Below are 20,423 nucleotides of genomic sequence, written 5' to 3' on the forward strand. Positions count from 1 at the left end.
AAAATAAAAGGAGCAGACAAACTCCACTTTGAAAAAGAAACTCCATTTTGTGTTAAACCTAGCCAAGGGCTGAACCCAGATTCCAGAAAAACCACAAACTAGTCTAAACAGAAAAATATTCCTATCCCCATGACTGACTGCTTCAACCAATCTTTTCTATAGACCAACTTGCCTATTACCCAACCATGAAACACCAAGGCTTGTAAGTCCCTGCTTGCAGCTTTTCTGCCCAAATGCCATCCAATTATATACTGTAAAACCCATTTCTTTGTCTATAACCTATAAAAATTCCTCTCTATTGATCCTCGAGGCCACTTCCCTGCATCTGCCATGTCAGTGCATGGGAGGGGTGTCCCGGGTTTGAACCTGCAATCAAGACTTCCTTGCCATTGCATTTGGACTTGGCTCTTAGGTGGTCTGTGCGGGGAGTCTCTCAAAATTCGGGCATAACAAAAAGAGAATTTGAAATTACTCTTTGTTTGTTTGTTTGTTTTAAACAATGAAGACCCATTGAGGCTGACTTCAGGGAAAACTTTTATCTCAGGATCAATTGGGAGGACACGTGAGTAAGAACCAAAAATTTCTGGTATATTTATATATGTATAGAAGACAATTGTGGGTAAAAGCTGAGCCACATGACCAGCCAGTCTAGCCTATGGGTACTTGTTTCCCTAGGCTTTTGTCTCAGGAAAACTAATGACCTCACAGAGTCTCAGGGGTTGATAAGATGATCATAAAGTGGGGAGCAGCTATCCTACTCCTTGTGTAGCTGTTAGCTACTCAGTCCTAGTGTGGTGGCGCCTCCTAGGGACTAGATTTGGTATATTCCCCATTTTCCCAAAGTCACATGCTAAAATGAAAGCCAAGGTGATGGCATTTGGAATTGAGGGCATTTAGAGGAAATCCGGTCACAAAGGTAAAGCACACACGAGTGGGGTGGTCTTTCCACAGAGCTATTTTGTCCTCTTTCTCCACGTAATGACACAGCAAGATGGGCCATCCAGGAATGAAGAATCTAATGAATAGGCCAATCAAATCAGCACCCTGATTTTAGACTTCTAGATTCTAGAACTCTTAGAAATATTCGTGGTTTAAGCCACTTGGCCTGGGGTTATTTATAAGCTCAAACTGGCCAAGACCACCTGAGGTATTAGAGTTTCCCTGAGAAACAGCACTTGGGTGGTGGTGGGCACACGCCTTTAATCCCAGCACTGGAAGGCAGAGGCAGGCAGATCTCTGTTAGTTCGAGGCCAGTCTAGACTACATGGAGAGTTCCAGGACAGTTAAGGCTACACAGAGAGGCTCTGTCTCGAAAAACAGAGGATACATACCTATATAAAGAGTAACAAACAAGGAACTCCACGCCACTGTAGGGAACTGATGAATTCAAAAGTGCAGTATGGCTGCAAATCCAGATCTGTGTTGTTGCTACCTTGAATTTGTAGCACAGTGTGGGCTAAGGGACTGTGGGCTTTTGTTGGGACTTTTGAGAGTGGAGGTGGGTGCTCTGAGGTTTCCCATGTTGCAGGCCTCGGCAGCCCTTTGTTTTGGGACACCTGAGGCAGAAAAGAACATCTAGAGACCTCACCAGCTGTCAGCAAGGATCCCAGGGTTCCTAGGCAGGCTGCCAGAGCCTAGCACAGTGTGTGGGCGAGAGCTCAGTGGGAAAGAGATGAGGAAAATGGCATATGTATGCATCTGAAATTGTTCAAATGAAGGGAGTGCGGTAACATATGGAGGCGTTGGAAGGCTCATCCACATCCTAAAGATAAGTGTTTATCACTGGGCGGATGAGGCACGTTGATGAATGACTGTATTTTGCAAGGGAAGCTTTTTACAACTGGCAAGTTTAAACAGGAGAGTTAACTTTTTATCACCGATTTCCTCCCATGAGGTCATCACTGAACAAAGATTACAGCATAGTCGAGGATATGCGTGTGTTGGGGCTGAAAGAGCAACGGCCGTGAGGAAGATTATAATCATCAGGGCTCAGGAAGCTGACCAGCTGAGGGAGGGAGGGAAGAATTCTAGTGACTTTATAGGTTACATAATGTTAACTTCATCCTCTTATTTGTCAACCTTTGTATCTGTTCCCTTCTCTAATACTCAGACTCTCAACACAAGTTATGAAACAAGATGAACTGTGTATGCAGGTAGATTTATTTTTAAAGCCAACAGGGGAGACTGAAAGACAGCACCTTCTTCAGACATGACACCCCAGCTTTGCTGACACGCCACACAAACTAAAACGCAGAATGGGACAGTTATAAAGCAGAGTTTCTGGATGGACCGAGGCTCCTGAGCAGCTGGTGGGAAGATAAAGGTTGGCCTTTCGGGTGGAGTACAGTGTGTGAGGTGGCTCGACAGGAAGTGCAGAGTGACTACCCAGTGTTTGACCCAACCTTTCTGAACGTTCAAATGCTGCAGACAGCACCGCTGCAAGAAACATGGGGATCAAAGTGCTCTTGGTACGTTCTGTTTAAACTACACCAGGCCGAACTATGGCAAAGCTGCTTGAACACAAAGCATTCCTCATGGCAGCTTTGTATGTCCAACTTCAGGACAATAATAATTCATGGGTAAGGTTTGCTTTTCGGATTGCCCATCACTCTGAGCATGATTCCTTATTCCCTATACATCACTTCTCTTTCACATCTTCCCTGCTCTTCTCTTTGCTCCCTAGCGCCCAGATTTCTTCTTTAAGGGGATTTATTTTCCTTTGTGTACAATCACCGGGGAGCCAGAAAGGGAACGGACTCATTTTTTGTGTATTTTGAAAGGCAACCTTTTCCATAGAAATGCCTGTTCAATTACAGAACAGAAATCAACGGGATATCAAGGCAGGGAGGTAGCTTTGCTTGAAAGCCTCTATTCTAGGGATGTGCAATCCTGCCACTGTGCCATGCAGTGTCACAGCAAATGAAGGTACATTCACATGAGTTCTGCAGCTGTCTGCCAGGATGCAGACTGTGCCAGCCACTGTCCACAGCTTTTACTCCTCAGACTGCTGTGGCCCTGAAGGTGCATCCTGTGCGCTGGCCAGTCCAGCCTCATCTCCCTCTTCTCTTTCCCCTTCCACAGATTCTCCAGGAGTGGAATTTTCTTGGGAGATACCCACTTCAGCCTCTGGTTGATCTTCATTAACACGGTTAGAATTGACATCAAGTTCCCCATCTAATGAAGAAGAAAAAGGAGGAAGTGTTTGTTGCTCCTACATGACAGACAGTCTAACGATACTTACTGTACCAATCTCTGTCACTACACATGGCAGATTATTACTTTTACTAGAACCGTACTATTGCTCCAATCAATTGGTGACATTGAGACGCAGGGCTGTGTACTTGCTTCAGGCTTTACAGTGGAAGAAGCAGTGCCAGCACAGAATTCAAGCCTTCCAGAATCTACATCAGAATTGTTTGGGGTAGACAAAATCTGCTTTTAAATACCTTTTCTTTTCATTAAATTGAGGTCCTTAACGTTGTTGAGACTTGCTTCAGCCTTTAACATAGAATTATTGCAGCCATTTTGTTTTTTTAGTCTCCATCTTGATTATAAGATGAAATTAAGTTTAAGTTTTCAGGATCTGCCCTCCAATGATTATGCCTCTATGGTTTGTTTCATTTTTCAAACTTTGTATACTTTGTTACCTGGACACTATAAAATCTCCGACTACAGAACCAATTAGTTTCAGTTAGAAACACTGTGTCTCGTTAAAATGCTGTAATGTTGCTTCCTACACCTGGATATCCGGTTGTTACCTGGCTGCGGATTTTGTTAGTTGCTTATGGTTTTGGACCTGGTTGTTACTAGGTTACAGTTTTTCTTATAAAAAGCCTGTCTTAGACGCAGGCCAAAGTCACAGTCTTGCTCTGGAGGCCACGGTGGCCCCAGCTGGTCAGTTCTTGTTTAGTGTTCAAATAAACTTCCATCAATCTGAGTCTGGTGTTTGAGTGGTCAGTATATGGCTATTCCTGAACCCTAACAAGGTAACTTCCTGTATTTAGTTATTTGTTTATCAGTGAAGTATCAGAAGTAAAAGCCTACTAAATTTCCAGCCTCAACACAGGATAAAAATGTTTGGTCCACACCAAAGAAAGCAAAATGGAAGACTAACTAGAAACAAATGTTTCTTTGTAAAAACAACTTTGTGCAAATCAGTCAATTACACTAATGGTAAAAGAGCCAGACCTCAGGAGTAGAGATGAATGTGGCTAGAGACAATCAGTTGTACATAGACAACGGTTTTCAACTGTACACACTTCCAAGAAAGCAGGATAGACTCCCTGGGCCGAGGGCTCAGGGCTGGCAAGTCACTAGAGTATGAGAATCAGTGGGGAAGCAAGTTACAGCGTCCGAGGAAAATCAGTCACTTGAATATGAGAAGAAGGAAAAATGTGTAACTCATGTTAGCAGAGTTGAGTGTGTACATCAGATCTACAGTTGTAGCTTATGAATGAACTATAATTTCATTCATAATATTGAACTGTAACTAAAAGTTAAAAGAATTTCTAACTTTAGTCTTCTGGTTGCCATCAGGGGACATTCAAGGCACTGCATGGCATTTAAATGTGTAGTAAACCATATCATCAGAGTTGTGTGTGTCTGATGCCATGATGTCTCAGCTGACTGCGTTCTATGCAGTATCCCAGGACTGGTTAACCGAGCCTCTTCTGTTCTGAAAACAACGCAGAGGACTGTGTATGGTGTAATCTAGCCTGCATTTCCCTCACAAAGAGGTAGCACAGGTTCAATGGGTCTGTACGTACTCTTTTCCTCCTGGCTCTTATGTTTGGCAGCTTTAGACTGTTGCTTCTCATAAACATCTTTCAGACTCTTACACATCTTCTTATGGACAAACCAGTGTGTTTTCTGGCAGGTCTGGTCACAGTAGATTACCTGAAAGCAATCATAATTGTGTTTTCACTTTAAGATTTAGAATTGCATGATTTCTAAACAAACACTAAACCAAGGATTAGTCTATAAAAATGCTGCTCCCCATACTTCAAAAAAGAAAAAAAAAACCTATTATATGATGTGTCGTTGTATTTAATATAGCTGTGTGTTGATCCAGATTTGTAATTATAACTTATACTTGAAAATAATAATGATATACAATAAGTATCTACAAAAGACGTTTGATAACTGGCATATTAAGAACCTGTGATCCCAGCCTGGCAATGGTGTCTCACAGATTTAATCCCAGCACTCAGGAGGCAGAGCAGGTGATCTCTGTGATTTCAAGGCCAGCCTAGTCTCCAAAGTGAGTTCCAGGACAGTCAGGGCTACTCAGAGAAACCTTATCTCAAAAAACAAAAACAAACAACAACAAAAAGAACCTGCGATCCTAGCATTTATCAGGTGACAAAGGAAGGCCAGGAATTCAAAGGTGGTCTCAAGAGAAAACAAAACTAAAAGACCCAAAAGAATCCTTTTGCATTTCTGGTTGCCCACTTTTTCTTCTACAACACCCTTGGGAACATGTTCAGTTGCCAAACTGCCCTACCTGAAGGCAGCCTCTGCCACAGACCTGAAGTGAAAGTATTTCAATGGACTTAAACACCGTTTTCACAGTGTTTGTGCAATAGTTAGTTCTGACAGCCTAGCCCTCTTCATACATGAGGAAACAGGCTAAGGAAGTAATTTAAGCAGGTAAGCTGCTGAAGCAAGTGATGGCAGATAGCTGATGTCTCAGAAGAAGCTGAAGAATTTTAAACTTGAAATCAACAGATAAATGCTACCTGTAGGATTCAGTAAGTGTGACAGATACACATACATGTACAGGATTGGGATGTAAGAAGGACATATTCAGATATATACTTTACAACGATAACTCTAGAAAAGGGGAAAGTGGAGAGTTTAGAATCATCATTTGTTGGCGGTTAGAAGTTCTGGTTTAAAAGGAAGAGTTGATGAAAGTCTGAGACACCAACATAAAATGCCACATGTCTTTGAAATGTCCCAGTTTGAGTTTTTCTATCTGCAACAGCCCATGTCCTGAGTTCTCTGATCTATTTTCTCTTCTTTATCCGTTCATCTCCCTCCCCCCCCCCCCCCATGCGGGAGTAAACACAGACACCAAGGCACACAGGCAGTTCTCTTTCTGAGCTACTGCTTAACATTAACATATGTTCATTTATTAGAATTTATTAGAAAACTAGTGCCAACTACTGGTCTTGTGTGATGTTAGAATTCAGCAGTCAAAGCTGGGTATGATGGCATATGCCTATAATCCTAGCACTTGGGGAGGTAGAGGTAGGGAGATCTCTGTGAGTTCCAGGATAGCCTGGCCTACAAAGCAAATCCAATATGGCCAAGGCTACACAGGGAAACCCTGTCTCAAAAACCAAAACAAGGAAACTGGAACAGAGTGGAGGACATCCTATTGGGACTCTAGATGAGAGAAGCATGGGAGAATAGCAAAGTAGAAGGATCCAGAGGGTCCTAGAAACCTACAAGTAGAACATTATGATAGGCAGATTTGGTTCCAGGGGTCCTGCTCAAACTAAGGCACCAGCCAAGGATAATACAGGTGATAAACTTTAAACCCCTACCCAGATCTAGCCAATGGACAGAACATTCTCCACAGTTGAGTGGAGAGTGGGGTATGACTTTCACACAAACTCTGGTGCCTCATATTTGACCATGTCCCCTGGAGGGGGAGACCTGGTGGCACTCAGAGGAAGGAAAGCAGGCTACCAAGAAGAGACTTGATACCCTATGAGCATATACAGGGGAAGGAAATCCCCCTCAGGAACAGTCATAGGGGAGGGGAATAAGGGGAAACTGGGAGGGAGGATACAAGGGATGGGATAACCATTGAGATGTAACAAGAATAAATTAATAAAAAAATTAAAAAATAAAATAAAAACTTTGGCACTCAGTTTGGTGCAGTCTTATCTACACATCAATGAGTTTAAAAGAATTCCACTCTTACCATCTTGCAAACCGAACATCTTTTACTTGCTCCTTTTTCTCCACAGGTGGTACAAAACTCAACATCCACAAAGCCCACTTGTCCTGTGATGGCTTGGGTAAGTACAGAGAATGCAGTGGGATCGGAACCCTGGAGGAATGTAAAAGGAAAAACAATCCACTGGAATCCATACGGTAGACCACAGAGGTATCACTGACACAAGCTGTCGACTGGAAACAGGAGCAAGAAATCGCTAATGTTCATGATAGCACAGACTCTCTGGCCGTCTTCTAAATGAGACAGTGTTCTATTCTAGAATGCAAGCATTTCCAACTAGTATTAGTAACTTCAGAAACAGGACGAAGAACTTGTAAGGTTTCTTTTTTGCTAAGAGTGGACAACAAGTCAATATTAATACCTTATCAAGTCAATACTGATATTCCACTGAATAAACACAAAGCCCTCACTAATGTCTATCTCACCTCATAAAGCATTTGAATGGCTTTATACTTTTGAATGTTGTACCCTCTTTAGTAAATACACATGTAACTGCCTCAAAGATTTTTTTTTTAAGATGTCTGAATTTTATTGTTATGGGACTACTAAAAGAACAGGTTGTGAAAAGTTTATAAAAATTTTTGATGGAGAATTTTTTCAAGATTTATTTATTTATTTATTATGTATACAATGTTCTGCCTTCATGTGAGCCAGCAGGCTGGAAGACAGCACCAGACCTCACTAAAGATGGTTACAAGCCACTACGTGGTTGATGGGAATTGAACTCAGGACCTTTGGAAAAACAGCCAGTGCTCTTAATCTCTGAGCCATCTCTCCAGCCCTGATGGAGAAATCTATAAGGGTAAGTATTTATCTGCTGGAAGCAAAGGTATTAAAATCTTTCAAAGATAAGCAAAAATAACAGACTATTATAACCGATCTTGCATGCTACTTGTTCACTCTTCTGGATTTTTAAATTTTTTTTCCTAATTTTCATTGAGTCTTGACCTCTTCCTCATAAGAACTATTTTTCTATTATCTTACCAACTGTCATAATACTCTTTAACAAATGTCACCTGAGAAAAATGGTCTATATTATCCTGTATATTGGAGACAGTCTAAGAAAACACTCAGAAGATTCAAGAAGCATTTTTGAAAGCTGCTTTTCAAACTATCAAGTTCTTGAATACAAGTAACTTTCCATGTGGAAGGGCTAAGAGTTGCATTTTGAAGTAAAGTAGGAAGGAAAAATTAGGCACATGAGCTTAAGTTAAGTTTACATTTCATCAGGAGTGGAGGTGCATGATTCTTACCTCAAATACGACATTCACCATGCTTGTTAAAAATAGAGGTCCCTCTGCCCAGTCCATACTTTGTAAATCAATTTCTAATGGTATGGTCTAGGAAACTGCATCATTATTAATGTCCCATGTAATACCAAGATATATTACAAGTGAGAAATACTGGGCTTAATATTATAGTGAATCTTTATAAAGCTACGTAATTTTTTTTTTTTTTTTTTTTTTTTTTTTTGCTTCACAAGCAGAGTGTTGCCAGTCATGGTAGTACACACACAGGTAAGATATGCAGAAATCTCTTGTATCAGAAAGTAGTTCTGGCCCACCAGTGGATTAAAGCATGGGACATTCAATGGAAATCACAAACATGACATTTCCACATTCAAATACCCTTACAAAATTGCCCGAGACATGTTCATCACAAAGATGGGGCTTTGTGGGAGCCACTCAGCACACTCACACATCCCGCTTTAACTGAGGACCAAATGCAGGATATTTTGCTAAGAGTATGGGCTGCGCATGTCAGCTGCTGCTTCAGATGAGTAACCTCGGAGGATCTTTCTTACCATTGTTGTAGGACAAGAACTTTCTTAATAAGTAAACCTTGTAATCCACTTAGCTAATCAGACAAGCAGGATGCTTTCATTCAGTGCATGTCATGAAGAGACTATGGATGACACTCTCAGGGAGGTGGCTGGGTTGAACCAATCAAAAAGCTACTAGTTCAAAGCAGGCTGGGCTCAGAGCAAGGCAGCTGCTACCTAAAGTAGGACCAGAAAGTCAACCTTAACAAATACTGGCTACAATCTACCTTTGGGCATGCATATGCTAACAGTCATAACGGGAATGCCACTCTTTAATGCACATGGTCAGAACATCAGGGGGTTGCACAGACAGCCACACCCAAGAATAACACCATACCTGTTCCTCATCTAAATAATGAGGTGTCTGACCAGCCAGGAAGGAGCCTCGAATAGGCATCCTATCCTATGGACCTAAACCTCAAGGCTCTGTGATATTGAAACACGGCCTGACTGCTCCCCAGAATCTCTCTGGTAGACAGCTTTTTTGTGTGGCCTAGCTTACTGTGGCTGCACTGCCATTCATCTGATAAACCCTGCTTCTGTCATTTTCCTAGTCAATTCTTCCACAGTCCACACATCACTGGCTTACCACCATCTTCACCCGTGGCAGATAAAAGCTAATTTCCTTGAAGTTAAAACCTGACTTGCTAATGTACACACAATGTAAGTTCTCTGCCATATAACCTGCAACAACACTCAACTGAGATTCCCTAAACAAAGCCGAAGCCACTTCCTGTTGAGCTCTGTTGGGGAGAAGCCAGAGACCCACACTCACAAAGGGAACCAAAACCTATGCAGGGGTGGCCCAGGCTGCAGAACTGGCAAAAGCAACAGTGGCTGTTCATGGCTCTCAGGCTAAGATCCTCACATTACAGTAATGTGTCAGTGTTAATTTAGAGGTGTAAATCTTTGCAGTGCTTAAAAAAAAATAAAATACCTGGTAGCTATTTGTGAAACCCAGCCATCTTTTCAAAAAGTTTTCTGATTTTTGTTTGGTTGTTTTTTTTAATTTTAGAGAACTTGGTTTTTGCACAGGGGCTTTGTGTACACCAGACAGGTACTCAACCACTGAGTTGCAGCCTCTGTATTCTTTTACTTTTTAACTGAAACAAGATCCTTTGAAGCTACTTAGCTGGTTTATGAATCTACTCTGTAGCCCAGCTACGCCTTGAACTTGTGACTCTCTTGTCCTAAATCCCTCAAATAGCTAGAATGACAGGCCTAACCTATCAGGCCCACATTAGAATATATCTCTGAAAGGACAAAAATATTTGAAAGAGACATCTTTCTAAACTGCACTAAATACTATCTCAATTTCATTATAAACCTTTCCTGTAAATCGCCAGGAAAAAACATCAAGCAGTATGTTTTGTAAGATGTAATTATTATTTTGTGGGACAAAGATGAAATGCTGACTTGCTCTGGCTCTAAAAATAACTTTTTAAAAACTTAGTTGTATTGTGTGCAGGTGTGCCAAGGTTGCACAGGTGGAGGTCAAAGACAAACACTATGAATCAGTTCTGTCTTATGTAGGGCAGACATGAGCCAGTTTGCTAGAAGTTAAAATACAAATTTTATCTTAGCTATCCATGTGGGTCTTGGTGATCAAAATCAAGCTGTTATACCCGGTGGCAAAGTGCCTTTATCTACTGGCCTCATAAACAGAAAACTGACCCTCTAAACAAATAATTTTAGGGCTGGAGAAGTGGTTCCGTGGTTAAGAGAACTGTCTGCTCCTCCAGAGGTCTTGAGTTCAATTCCCAGCAACCACCTGGTGGCTCACAACCACCTATAATGGGATCTTCTGCCCTCTTCCAGTATGCTGGTGTATATGCAGATAGAGTACTCATACATAAAATTAAAACAAACAAGCAAACAATTTTAGTGTGTGTATTTGTGTGTGTGTGTGTGTATGCACCTGCACCTGCATGCCATGGCATACACATGGAAGGCACAGGTCAACTTTGGGAAGTTGCTTCTTTCCTTTCAGCACTGGACCCAAGGACTGAGCTTGTGTCATCAGGCTTGTCCCCTCTGAGGCATCAAGGTCTGATGTGAACACCCAGGATTGCTGTGTTTGCTTTTCGGAGTTCTCTCATGGAGGTACAGGGTCAGTCTCCACTTACCAGTGCTAGGAGTGACAGCCATTGCTAGGCGCTTCTCTGACATAACTCCCCAAACTTCTCACTGACAGAGAGGAATTCAGGCTGCAGCACCAGTATGTAAATGAGTCGAAACCTTTACTCCACATGTGCATGCAGCTCAGAGTGGCCATGTGATACAGATTCAAGTGTAAGGTGTATGCAGACCATTTTCTCCTCAGGGGTAGCCCCTTTGTTCTATCTACGTACCTGAGCTGAAAATGGGTCCTGCAGGAAATGCAGAATGCCTTGTAAGTCTCTGCACACAAACATGCATATGTGAGCCTATATGGGTGTGAGTATGGGGCAGAAAGATGGGTGAGTGGGAGGACACCCCTAGGCCATTCCTCAGCCACTGTGCCAGTCCTGGTCTGCTCCTAGCTTACGTCATTTGAGGATAGGTGAACAAACAAAGCCTACTGATGTAACTCTGTTGGCCGGACCTGGCATATTCATCCAAAATAATCTATCCTCCAATTTGCTGCCGAATCTTCTAAAAGCTTAAATGGCAAATAGCCAGCTATTTAAAAATACAGACAAACAAACAACAAAACAAAACAACAACAACAACAACAACAACAAAATAACTAAGAAGAACATCTACGTGAGAGGACCAGAAGCTTGTGAACAGACTACTGCATGCTTCCATCATTTTGCTGTGAATAACTAAAACTCACTTGTATCTTGAGTTTCCACACTGAGGATGACAATGCAGCCTACAGTAGGGGCAAGGAGCGACCCAAATAGCCAGAGGAACAGAAGAAGCTATGGTGTGGGGAGTTCGGGCTAAAGGCTGATATGGGATTTGGTTGCAAGGCTTATAAGTGTGATTCAGTATGGTTAAGGTGAATACAAGTCTACTCAAAACAAGGAAAACAAAGTGTCTCATGAAACTACACTTAAGTAGGTGATAAAAAGGCAATAAGTAACTTAAGACAACACAGTAACATTTACTTCCTACAGCTCGGGTGTTGTTGTTGTTGTTATTTAAGTATGGAGCACTCCTAATTAAAGGCGCTAAGTTGCACATAAGAAGCAGGGACACTTTGAGACTGTTATCAAGAACCACATCCTGTCTTCCGTGGGCTCGTGCAGCTGTGGCCTACTGCTGGCACCCCAATACCCGAGAGAACCAATCTGTGCAGCCATCTACTCTGGAAACTTCCACTAGTAATTCTTACAGCCACCGGTGCACACACGTTTGTCTCTATCCATCCGTAGATGGGTATCCAGCCAGTGCAGTGTGCTCAGAGGTACTTAAAACCCAGATCCTTTCTTCACTGACTACTCTCCCATGGAGAGAAATACTGTCAACTTATTTCCCATTCCCCTCCTAAAGTTTTCCTGAAACAATAAAAACAAATAGTAAGGAGAGCTTGTCCTTTGGTCACACGGGACAGTCAGCGTGGGGAAAGAGGAGCCTTACAATTTCAACCGGAGCAATGCTTCGCACCAGCTGCTGGAGGAGCGTTGCTTCACAGTACGGAAACTTCCGGATGCTTTCTCTGATGACCTTTTCCTGATACACCGGGAAGCCATCAGATGCTCTGCCTTTCAACAAGCTGAAAGACATTTTTAAAACATTCCAAAGTTGGGTCGTTATAAAGCAATCCCTCCTAGGAAGACCTAACGATTCTAATAGTTTCCTGTTAAAATTGTCAGTGTCTCCTCAAATCTCAAGGGTGAACTCAATCTAAATTGGTATTCAGAGCCAGGCTCGGGAGGAAGAGGCAGGTGGATCTCTGTGAGTTCAAGGCCATCCTGGTCTACAAAGGGAATCCAGAACCGAATGGGCTACACAGAGAAACCCTGTGTCGATGGAAAAGAAAAAAGAAAGAAAGAAAGAAAGAAAAAAAGAAAGAATGAAAGAAAGAGGGAGAAAAAAAAGATTGGTAGGCCAGACTTTGTTTCCAAGATCTGACAATCACAAGCAAAGGCTGCCGTCACAGGGTTGAGCACTGTCCTCAGGCCAGCCAGTTACTCATGACCTAGACAGCTGTTTGCAGGAAGAATGGAAACTCAGTGAGCCACACACTCATGACTCAGTTCCTTTTTCTCAGTAAAGCTGCAGGGGACAAAGGCCACAGGAGCTCTGCTAGGTGTAGTAAAAGACACAGGAAGTGCTAGTAGGAATGCATCAGAGGGCAAAGGTCACACATAGCTCTGCCAGGTGTGGAAACAGACGCAGGAAGTACAGCAGCCCACCTTGCAATAAATACACTTAAGCCCATCACTTGGACTATTTTCCAGCTGTGTGGTTTTATGTATGTCACTTTACCCTCTTTGAACAGAGTCGTAAGATTCCTCAAGAGTAAACCAGTAAAAACAACAACAAAAACAACTAAAACTCTGCCTGACTCAAACATTAACCCTTGTTTCTGGGAGACGAAATGTGATTTCAACAGTGCCCAGGGCTGTTAAAATGGTCATTTTTGCATGTGTCACCGGCCTTCATGCGAGAAGGCATCTTGAGCATACTTTACATGACGTGGCAGAAGCCGTACCTTTTGATGAGGGTGTCCAGCTTATTCTCCCCTTCTTTGAGGAAGGAAACACATTTCTGAAAGATGCAGCTGAGATAGTGCATTTTCATAGCCAGAACTTCATTCATGTCCCTTTGTTTCATGCATTTCTCACAGATCAAATCCATCACCTTGTAGCATTTACCGAGCGCTGCTGCTTCTGCCAGCAGGGGATTCTCACGCACAAGCATCACGATCTAGAAGAAATACCACGGGACACTGAAATGCCACGAAAGACTTCTCCGTGTACAGAGCAGCAGCCAGTATAGCCAACGTCCAGCCTGCCCAGGCTTTTCTTAGAATCACAGTTATTGCACAATTCAAGTCAGAGGGCAGTTTGTTACTCCTCCATGTTATAAAGCTAACAAGTATTAAAGTTAAACTGTGGTCTGTCATTTAGCCCTGCTGAGGTGCTAGCATGCCTCTGAGGGCACAGTATGCTACTGTCTCTGAAAAATCACTTTTACAAATGATAACACAATGGACCTGCACAAGAGTTTTTACACACAGAATGACACCCCTGAGCAGTCCACTAGTTGTAGACTCAGTGGTTGAATCTCAATAGTGGAAACTCAATAGTCCCATAGCTAGGAAAACTACAACTCTCCCTCCTCCTCCCCTTTTCCCTTCTCCCTCCCCTTCTTTCCTTTTTGGATTTTTCAGACAGGTTACATGTACCCCAGGCTGGCCTTGAACTTGCCACATAAGGATGAGTCTGTATTCCTGATCCTCCTGCCTCCACAGCCCAGGTGCTGGAATTACAGATATGCACTGTATTTATGAGGTGCTATAAAGTGAATCCTGGACTTCCTGAATGCACTGAGCAAGCATTCTGTTCATTGAGTTAGATTCCTAGCCCTAAAATTCCTATTAATTATAAGAAAATCAGGCCTCTACAGAAAGAAGTCTAGAAATAATATGCGTTTTAGCTTTCCAATTAACTACATTCTTTGTGGAAATTTTCCTTAAGATTAGACCAGTCATGTACAATAAAGCAAGTATGTTAAAATGGAAACCATAAACAGCTTTGAAAGGGAGAACAGGAGAAAGTTATCCAATCATACACATTATGAGTCCTACAATTCCTATTCATGTACTAATTAGGCTCAAAGTAACTGCAACAAGGAATACTTTCATGAGCTTTGCCTTGGGGTGCATTACTTGAAGTTTGTCTGCAAGAGACCACCATACAAGTTGCTAATGATAATAAGACTGGAAACAAGTGTGAGGTGGCCAGAATGTGCGCAGCTGTCAGTACGTGCTGCCTATGTGCCTCAGCTCAACCCCTGTGCCACGCGCTGCTACCGTCAGGGAGGAGGGCTGTGAGTTACATCCTCTTCAGACATGAAGAAAACTCATCTATGAATTGACATCATACCCATATCCAGCTCTCTTGGAAATCTAACGCAGACTCGAGGACAATGGAAACTGCCTTTGACACTACTAAATTTATATGTAATGAAATATTTTACAATAGAGCACTTTATAATACATTACCGGGTTTCATGAAGTAAGTACACTGAATCCTTATTAGTAAATTTGCTGATTAGTTACCAAACTAAAACGAATATTAAACATTGATCTGTGGGAGCTGGAGAGACGGATGGCTCAGTGGTTAAGAGCAATGGCCGCTCTTCCAGAGAATTCAGCATTCACATGGTAGCTCAAAACCAGCTAGGATTTCCATTTCAAAGGCTCCGGTGCCTTCTTCTTGCTTCCCCAAGCACCTGGCACAATGTGGTGCACCTACACACATGCAGGCAGGCACCTGGCACACATGTGCTGCACCTACACACATGCAGGCTCGGTAACTAAGACCACATACTCCTCTTGCAGAGGCCCAGGTGTGGTTCCCAGGACTCACATGGCAGCTCGACCACTTGTAACTCCAGTTCCAGGGATCTGATAGCCTCTCCTCACTTCGGAAGGTTTTGCATACAAGTGGTGTATCTAAGACCCTCAGGTACACATACATACACATAAAGTAACTACATGTTTCTTTAGAAAATGAATTGGTAGAAAAATTAATTCATGATATAAAGGACTCATTAGTTACCAATTTTATACTTGGGCTAAGTATGATCGTTTAAAACTGTTTAATATTTTATATATGGTGTCAATAATCAAGAGTATAGACTCAAACTTATAATCAAAATTCTTTTGAAAAATCTAAAACAGAGGCCATATTAATATATTTTTTTAAAATTAAGATATTGGGCTTTACGTATTTTCCAATTAGAACAAAGATTTACGAGGACTATGGCCAATAAGTAGGGGGTTACTGAAATATTTACATGTTGCTCAAAAGGGATATTCACACTAGCTTCCTTCATACCTGCAGCATTATAAAGGGAGAAAGGGAGTCTTCATTATGTACCAAAAAGGGAAGTAGGACTATTCCTCTCAGCATACAGTCAGGGTGAATCTTATTTCTAAGGACTTCGAGGAATGACTGTGTTATGCAGTAGCATTTTTAATTCCTCTCCCTTCCTCTCCCTTCCGTCCCCTGTCCCCTATTTTTTAAATTGGTAAATCAACAATCTTGGGCTTGAAAAACCATCTGAAGACGGAGAGACTGGCCTGCTGCCTGGGCACGCTCCTCCTCCTCCCTCAGCAGTGGGTGCCCTTCCCACTGCTACTGTGGTTTTGCCTGACATTTCGTTTTTCTCCCAGAAAGCCATTATTGTCTGGGCACCAGCACGACTCCCCAAGTCCCTTTTGAAAACAAGCACATTGCTAAGGCAGCCACGTAACCTAGATGCAAACATAGCCATTTTCAGGCACAAAAGCAACGGAAAGGTGAGCTGTGCACGTGGAGAAGGTCTGGGCTTCTTTTTAAAAGATGTCTGACTTCACATGGGCTTTTCTGCTCCTCTTTTATAACCCTCTGAAGACGTACTCAGCTTAATGCCGAGTGAAGCCATGAAGTAGGGCACCACAACAAAAGCTGTGGAGTGGCTTTTATATCCCAAGTGGATATGAAAAGCAGCAGTTCAGGTGAATGGGCTGCCAAGTCCTACTGAGAACAAGGTTAGGTCTTGAGAAAGGACCATAGTCCCAACAGACTCTTCAAAGACGCTTAGACTGCCCTGGGTGGTAGCGCAGGCCTGTAATCCCAGCACTTGAGAGGAAGAGGCAGGTGGATCGATGTGAGTTCAAGGCCAGCCTGGTCTACAAAGCAAGTCCAAGACAGCCAAGATAACACAGAGAAACCCTACCTCAAAAAACTAAAAACAAAAACACATAGACCATCTCAAATCATATGTCGTTATGTTGCCTGAGTAAGTACGCATATACCCTAATTTACTCATAATGCATTTACCTGTAAAAATAACCAAAAATAGGACAAATTTTAAAACATTTAGCAGAAGCAGTGGGTGCCACACACATGCCAGGCAATTCGAGAAGCTCTCTGCAACCTCAAGGCAAAGAAAGAGACATGAAAGTCAGTGAGAGCAAAGGAGATAGGAAAGGAAGTCTGTGAGGAAGCGAAGAACTCGTTTGCTCCAATAAACCTAGTGCCAGGCCAGCTGGTCTGCACCTGGAAGCCCAGTGAGGAGGAGCTTCTGGTTTTCCGGAGAGTTCTGAAGAAGTGCAGAACTTTTCAGGAGAGACCAGAGGAGTTTACAAGTAAGTGCCAAGCCTCTTCAGATTTCTCATGTAGCTCTGTTCTTAAAAATAAAACAAAACCCAGGCAGCAGTGGCACACGCCCTTCATCCCAGCCAGAGGCAGGTGGATCTCCGTGAGTTCAAGGCCAGCCTGGTCTACAGAGTTCCAGAACAAAGAAGGGTTACGCAGAGAATCCGTGTCTCGAAAAACAAAACAAAATAAAATCAATCAATCAAACAAACAAACAAAAAGACTGGAGCCGGAGAAGATGGCAGGAAAAAATAGCTTGGAATGGCTCTTGAAGCTCGCGTTGAACAACTTGAACTCTGACACCAAACTTGACAATTTGTCTGAATCCACCAACAGCATTATCAAAGGGGTCAGATGTTCACTTGCATTGAAAGCATGCTCATGTTGAATGGAATGGCCGCACTTCTGTGTATCCCCACAAGGATAAGCACTGCTGTGTGAGAGGATGGTGCACCATCTAGACCCACCTTACCATGACTCTCACAGCAGCCCTGCCCTACTCAGCATGAGCTAAAGGCACAGCACAGTCTCCTCCAGGGAGAGAACTTCCCTCATTCAAGGGAGCCACTCATTTCCTGTCTAGCAGGTTGTTCTTCCACCTCGTCCAGGCCAATGGCAAGATGAAGGACACTAAAATTCTTCTCTCTCACGGTTGGAGCCAGGCTGTCTGCTGCAATGCCTGGGGAGAAACGAGGCTAAACCTCCTCTTGCTGGCTTTTTGCCCTGCTTCTCTTGGTTTCTCTCATCAGCTCCTGGCATCCACTGGACGCACCGCTGCAATGACTCAAGCAGACATGTGAGCTTGCTGCAAAGCCCTCATCTACAGAACTCAGCCTGAGACAATTAGGACCCCACGTAAGCAGCGCACTTTAGACTCTGAAGCAACACTGATGTGAGAAACAGATACAGCAGACGGCATGCTACCTTGACCGGGTGGAGATTCGTTGTGGTGATGATTTTGTGCAGTGGCCCTGCCAACTTTGGAGGCAGTTTGGGCTCTTTATCCAATCCCTGGGGCTTAGTGTAATAATCCAGTCTCTCTCGAGGGAAGAAATTGTTGATTATAGCCACACAGTCATGCTGACCTTTTAAATAGAAAAACAGAAACTTTGTTAGTTTATCATGAAATACAGGAGTCTGAGTTGTATTTATAGTGTGATTGTTTGCTTTTGGAGTAAACATGTATCCGTGTTTTCATTCTTCAGTGAAAGAGTAGAGAAAGAGAGGCAAAATATTTCAGAAAATATTTGTAAGCACCATAAAATAAAGAGATAACTTTATTTGTTTGTTTGTTTGTTTGTTTCTTGAGACAGGGTTTCTCTGTGTACCCTTAGACGTCCTGGAGCTCACTATGTAAACCAGGCTGTGCTCGAACTCAGAGATTTGCCTACCTCTGCCTCCCAAGCGATGGGATTAAAGGCAAGTGCCACCACTCTCAGGCGAGAGATACCATTTAAAGAGAGGATCCACAGTAAATTTGATGATTATGTAGACTACCAAAAAAAAAAAAAAGTACTCAACTTAAAACAACAAAATTGACTATAATTTAAATATCTCTTCTTCCACCCTTGACACTAATGACCCTCATGTGTGAGAAGGATTGTAAGCTTTGTCACAGGTGAAAGCAGTCTTGGAGGGCTTTGTCCTTGGACACACCAAGGATACATCCTGAGATTAACCTTGAGATAGACTGGGTAGAGCCATCCTGGGCCTGAAATTCAAGAAGGGGACAGAGAAACTCCACCTGGACTATTGTGTTTCTAATAGACCCTCAATGGGAGAGGGAGACTGCCCCTTACACGTGAGAGACAGGCAGGTGGAGAGGACAGAGAGGAGCAGCAGGTTCAGACGGGCTTGAGCGCACATGGATTGGGAAGAAGATCAGCAAACAGGCAGGACCAGCGTGTAGGCCAGCGACACCTAGGGACCCATCCCATGAAACGGATACCGAAAGGTTCACTCTTGTTTCCCTTTGATCTTTTTTTCCCTTTTGTGTAAGCTAGTTAGGTTGTATAATAAAGTTTAATTGTTAAAAAACAGAGCCAACACTCATGTTTCCCCCAATGACATGCTGATACATTTACATATACTTTAAATGCATTCTATGCAAAGTATGTTTGTTATAATTATTAATATTATCAAGTGATGCCTCCTCTCCACCCCACAGAATTGGAGAGAAGCTTGGCGTCCTTGTGAAATGAATTATAGAAAGCTTTTTTTCTCCCACGACCTTGGAATCAACACTCCAGGGCCTCCGTTTCCTAAGTTACATCCCTGTGCCATTTCTTGGGTTAAGCAGAGTTCTGCCAGAGCACAGTCCTCCCAGGAGAGCTGGGGGCTGGCCCTGCTCCTGCGGTCCCCACCCACTGTTCCCTCTCCACTACCTCTCTAAGGCCAGGAAGTGGCCACTCTGAGCAAGCATGTAGAATAGGCAGGGCACATTCCAGAGAACCAACTCTCCCAAGGTCTCTAGAAGACACTCTTTCCCTCTCTGCCTGTTGAAGGCTAAAGGATCAGCAACAGCAAGTCCTGGAGATAATGGTCCACTCTGGTTTGCCTGCCTGGCCCCTGGCCATGTGTACAAGGCCCTGAGAGTGACCTTTAGGGAAAGTACATTACTGGCCATCTGGCCTCTACATCTGAGCTGGTAGGAAGTTCTCTACCTGTCACTCAGCGCTCTTGAAAAACTGAAGAGTAGAATGGCCCTTGCTTGGGCCTAGGTGGTGCTAGACCTTGGACCTACAGGCGGATTGCAGCTCTGTGTTCCTCTGGCCCACAACTCTGGAGGCTTTCCCTGGCTGCCTAGGCTAGGAACTGGCAGGAGACAATACAGCAACTGTGCAGTGCCTCTGTAAGACAGCTTCTGGTGTCTGACCTCCACTGACACCAACATAGCCGCCACCATAACCACCACTCTCAAACAGCCACCTAAGCAGATTCCGGAAGAGTATTCAAAGATGTTCAAGAGAAAGCTGAAATTTTAAAAACCTAATAAGCAAAGTTAAAGAGAGAATTCCATTTGCACCTGTGAACTGAGCTTGAAACACTATTGGATGAAATGCTTCAGAGAAAATAATTTTCATTCAGAGAGAAATCATAACGGGAGAGAGGAGATTACTCACAATACCCAGGACATCTAATATTAAAAAGAACAAAAATCCAAAGTGGAAAAACAAAAGAATAAATATAAAAGTAAGCGATAGACGAAAATATCCCTGATTTGAAAAAAGAATTCTGAACTAACGTCAATATCATTTGTGTATAAGCTACTTTGAAATGCCAAACCATCAGTGTCTTTATGTTTAGGGCAGAAATAAGAGATAGAATC

At 42.9% G+C, this 20,423-nt stretch overlaps 1 protein-coding gene across 2 annotated transcripts in view; it reads right to left on the reverse strand.

Moving 5' to 3' along the window:
• Positions 1–2,142: 2,142 nt before the first annotated feature.
• The window catches only part of ANKMY2 (ankyrin repeat and MYND domain containing 2), a 36,594-nt gene continuing 18,313 nt past the window's right edge, over positions 2,143–20,423 (reverse strand). For both annotated transcript variants that reach the window (XM_084793585.1, XM_084793586.1), the window contains 6 exons: positions 18,020–18,180; positions 13,438–13,652; positions 12,360–12,495; positions 6,935–7,063; positions 4,767–4,896; positions 2,143–3,174 (listed from right to left, as the gene is read on the reverse strand). In XM_084793585.1, coding sequence (XP_084649711.1) covers positions 2,993–3,174; positions 4,767–4,896; positions 6,935–7,063; positions 12,360–12,495; positions 13,438–13,652; positions 18,020–18,180 — 953 coding nt within the window. In that variant the 3' untranslated portion in view covers positions 2,143–2,992. The remainder of the gene's footprint in view (positions 3,175–4,766; positions 4,897–6,934; positions 7,064–12,359; positions 12,496–13,437; positions 13,653–18,019; positions 18,181–20,423) is intronic.

The sequence above is a fragment of the Acomys minous genome, assembly GCF_964271855.1.
Source record: "Acomys minous genome assembly, chromosome: 8".
Taxonomy (NCBI): domain Eukaryota; kingdom Metazoa; phylum Chordata; class Mammalia; order Rodentia; family Muridae; genus Acomys; species Acomys minous.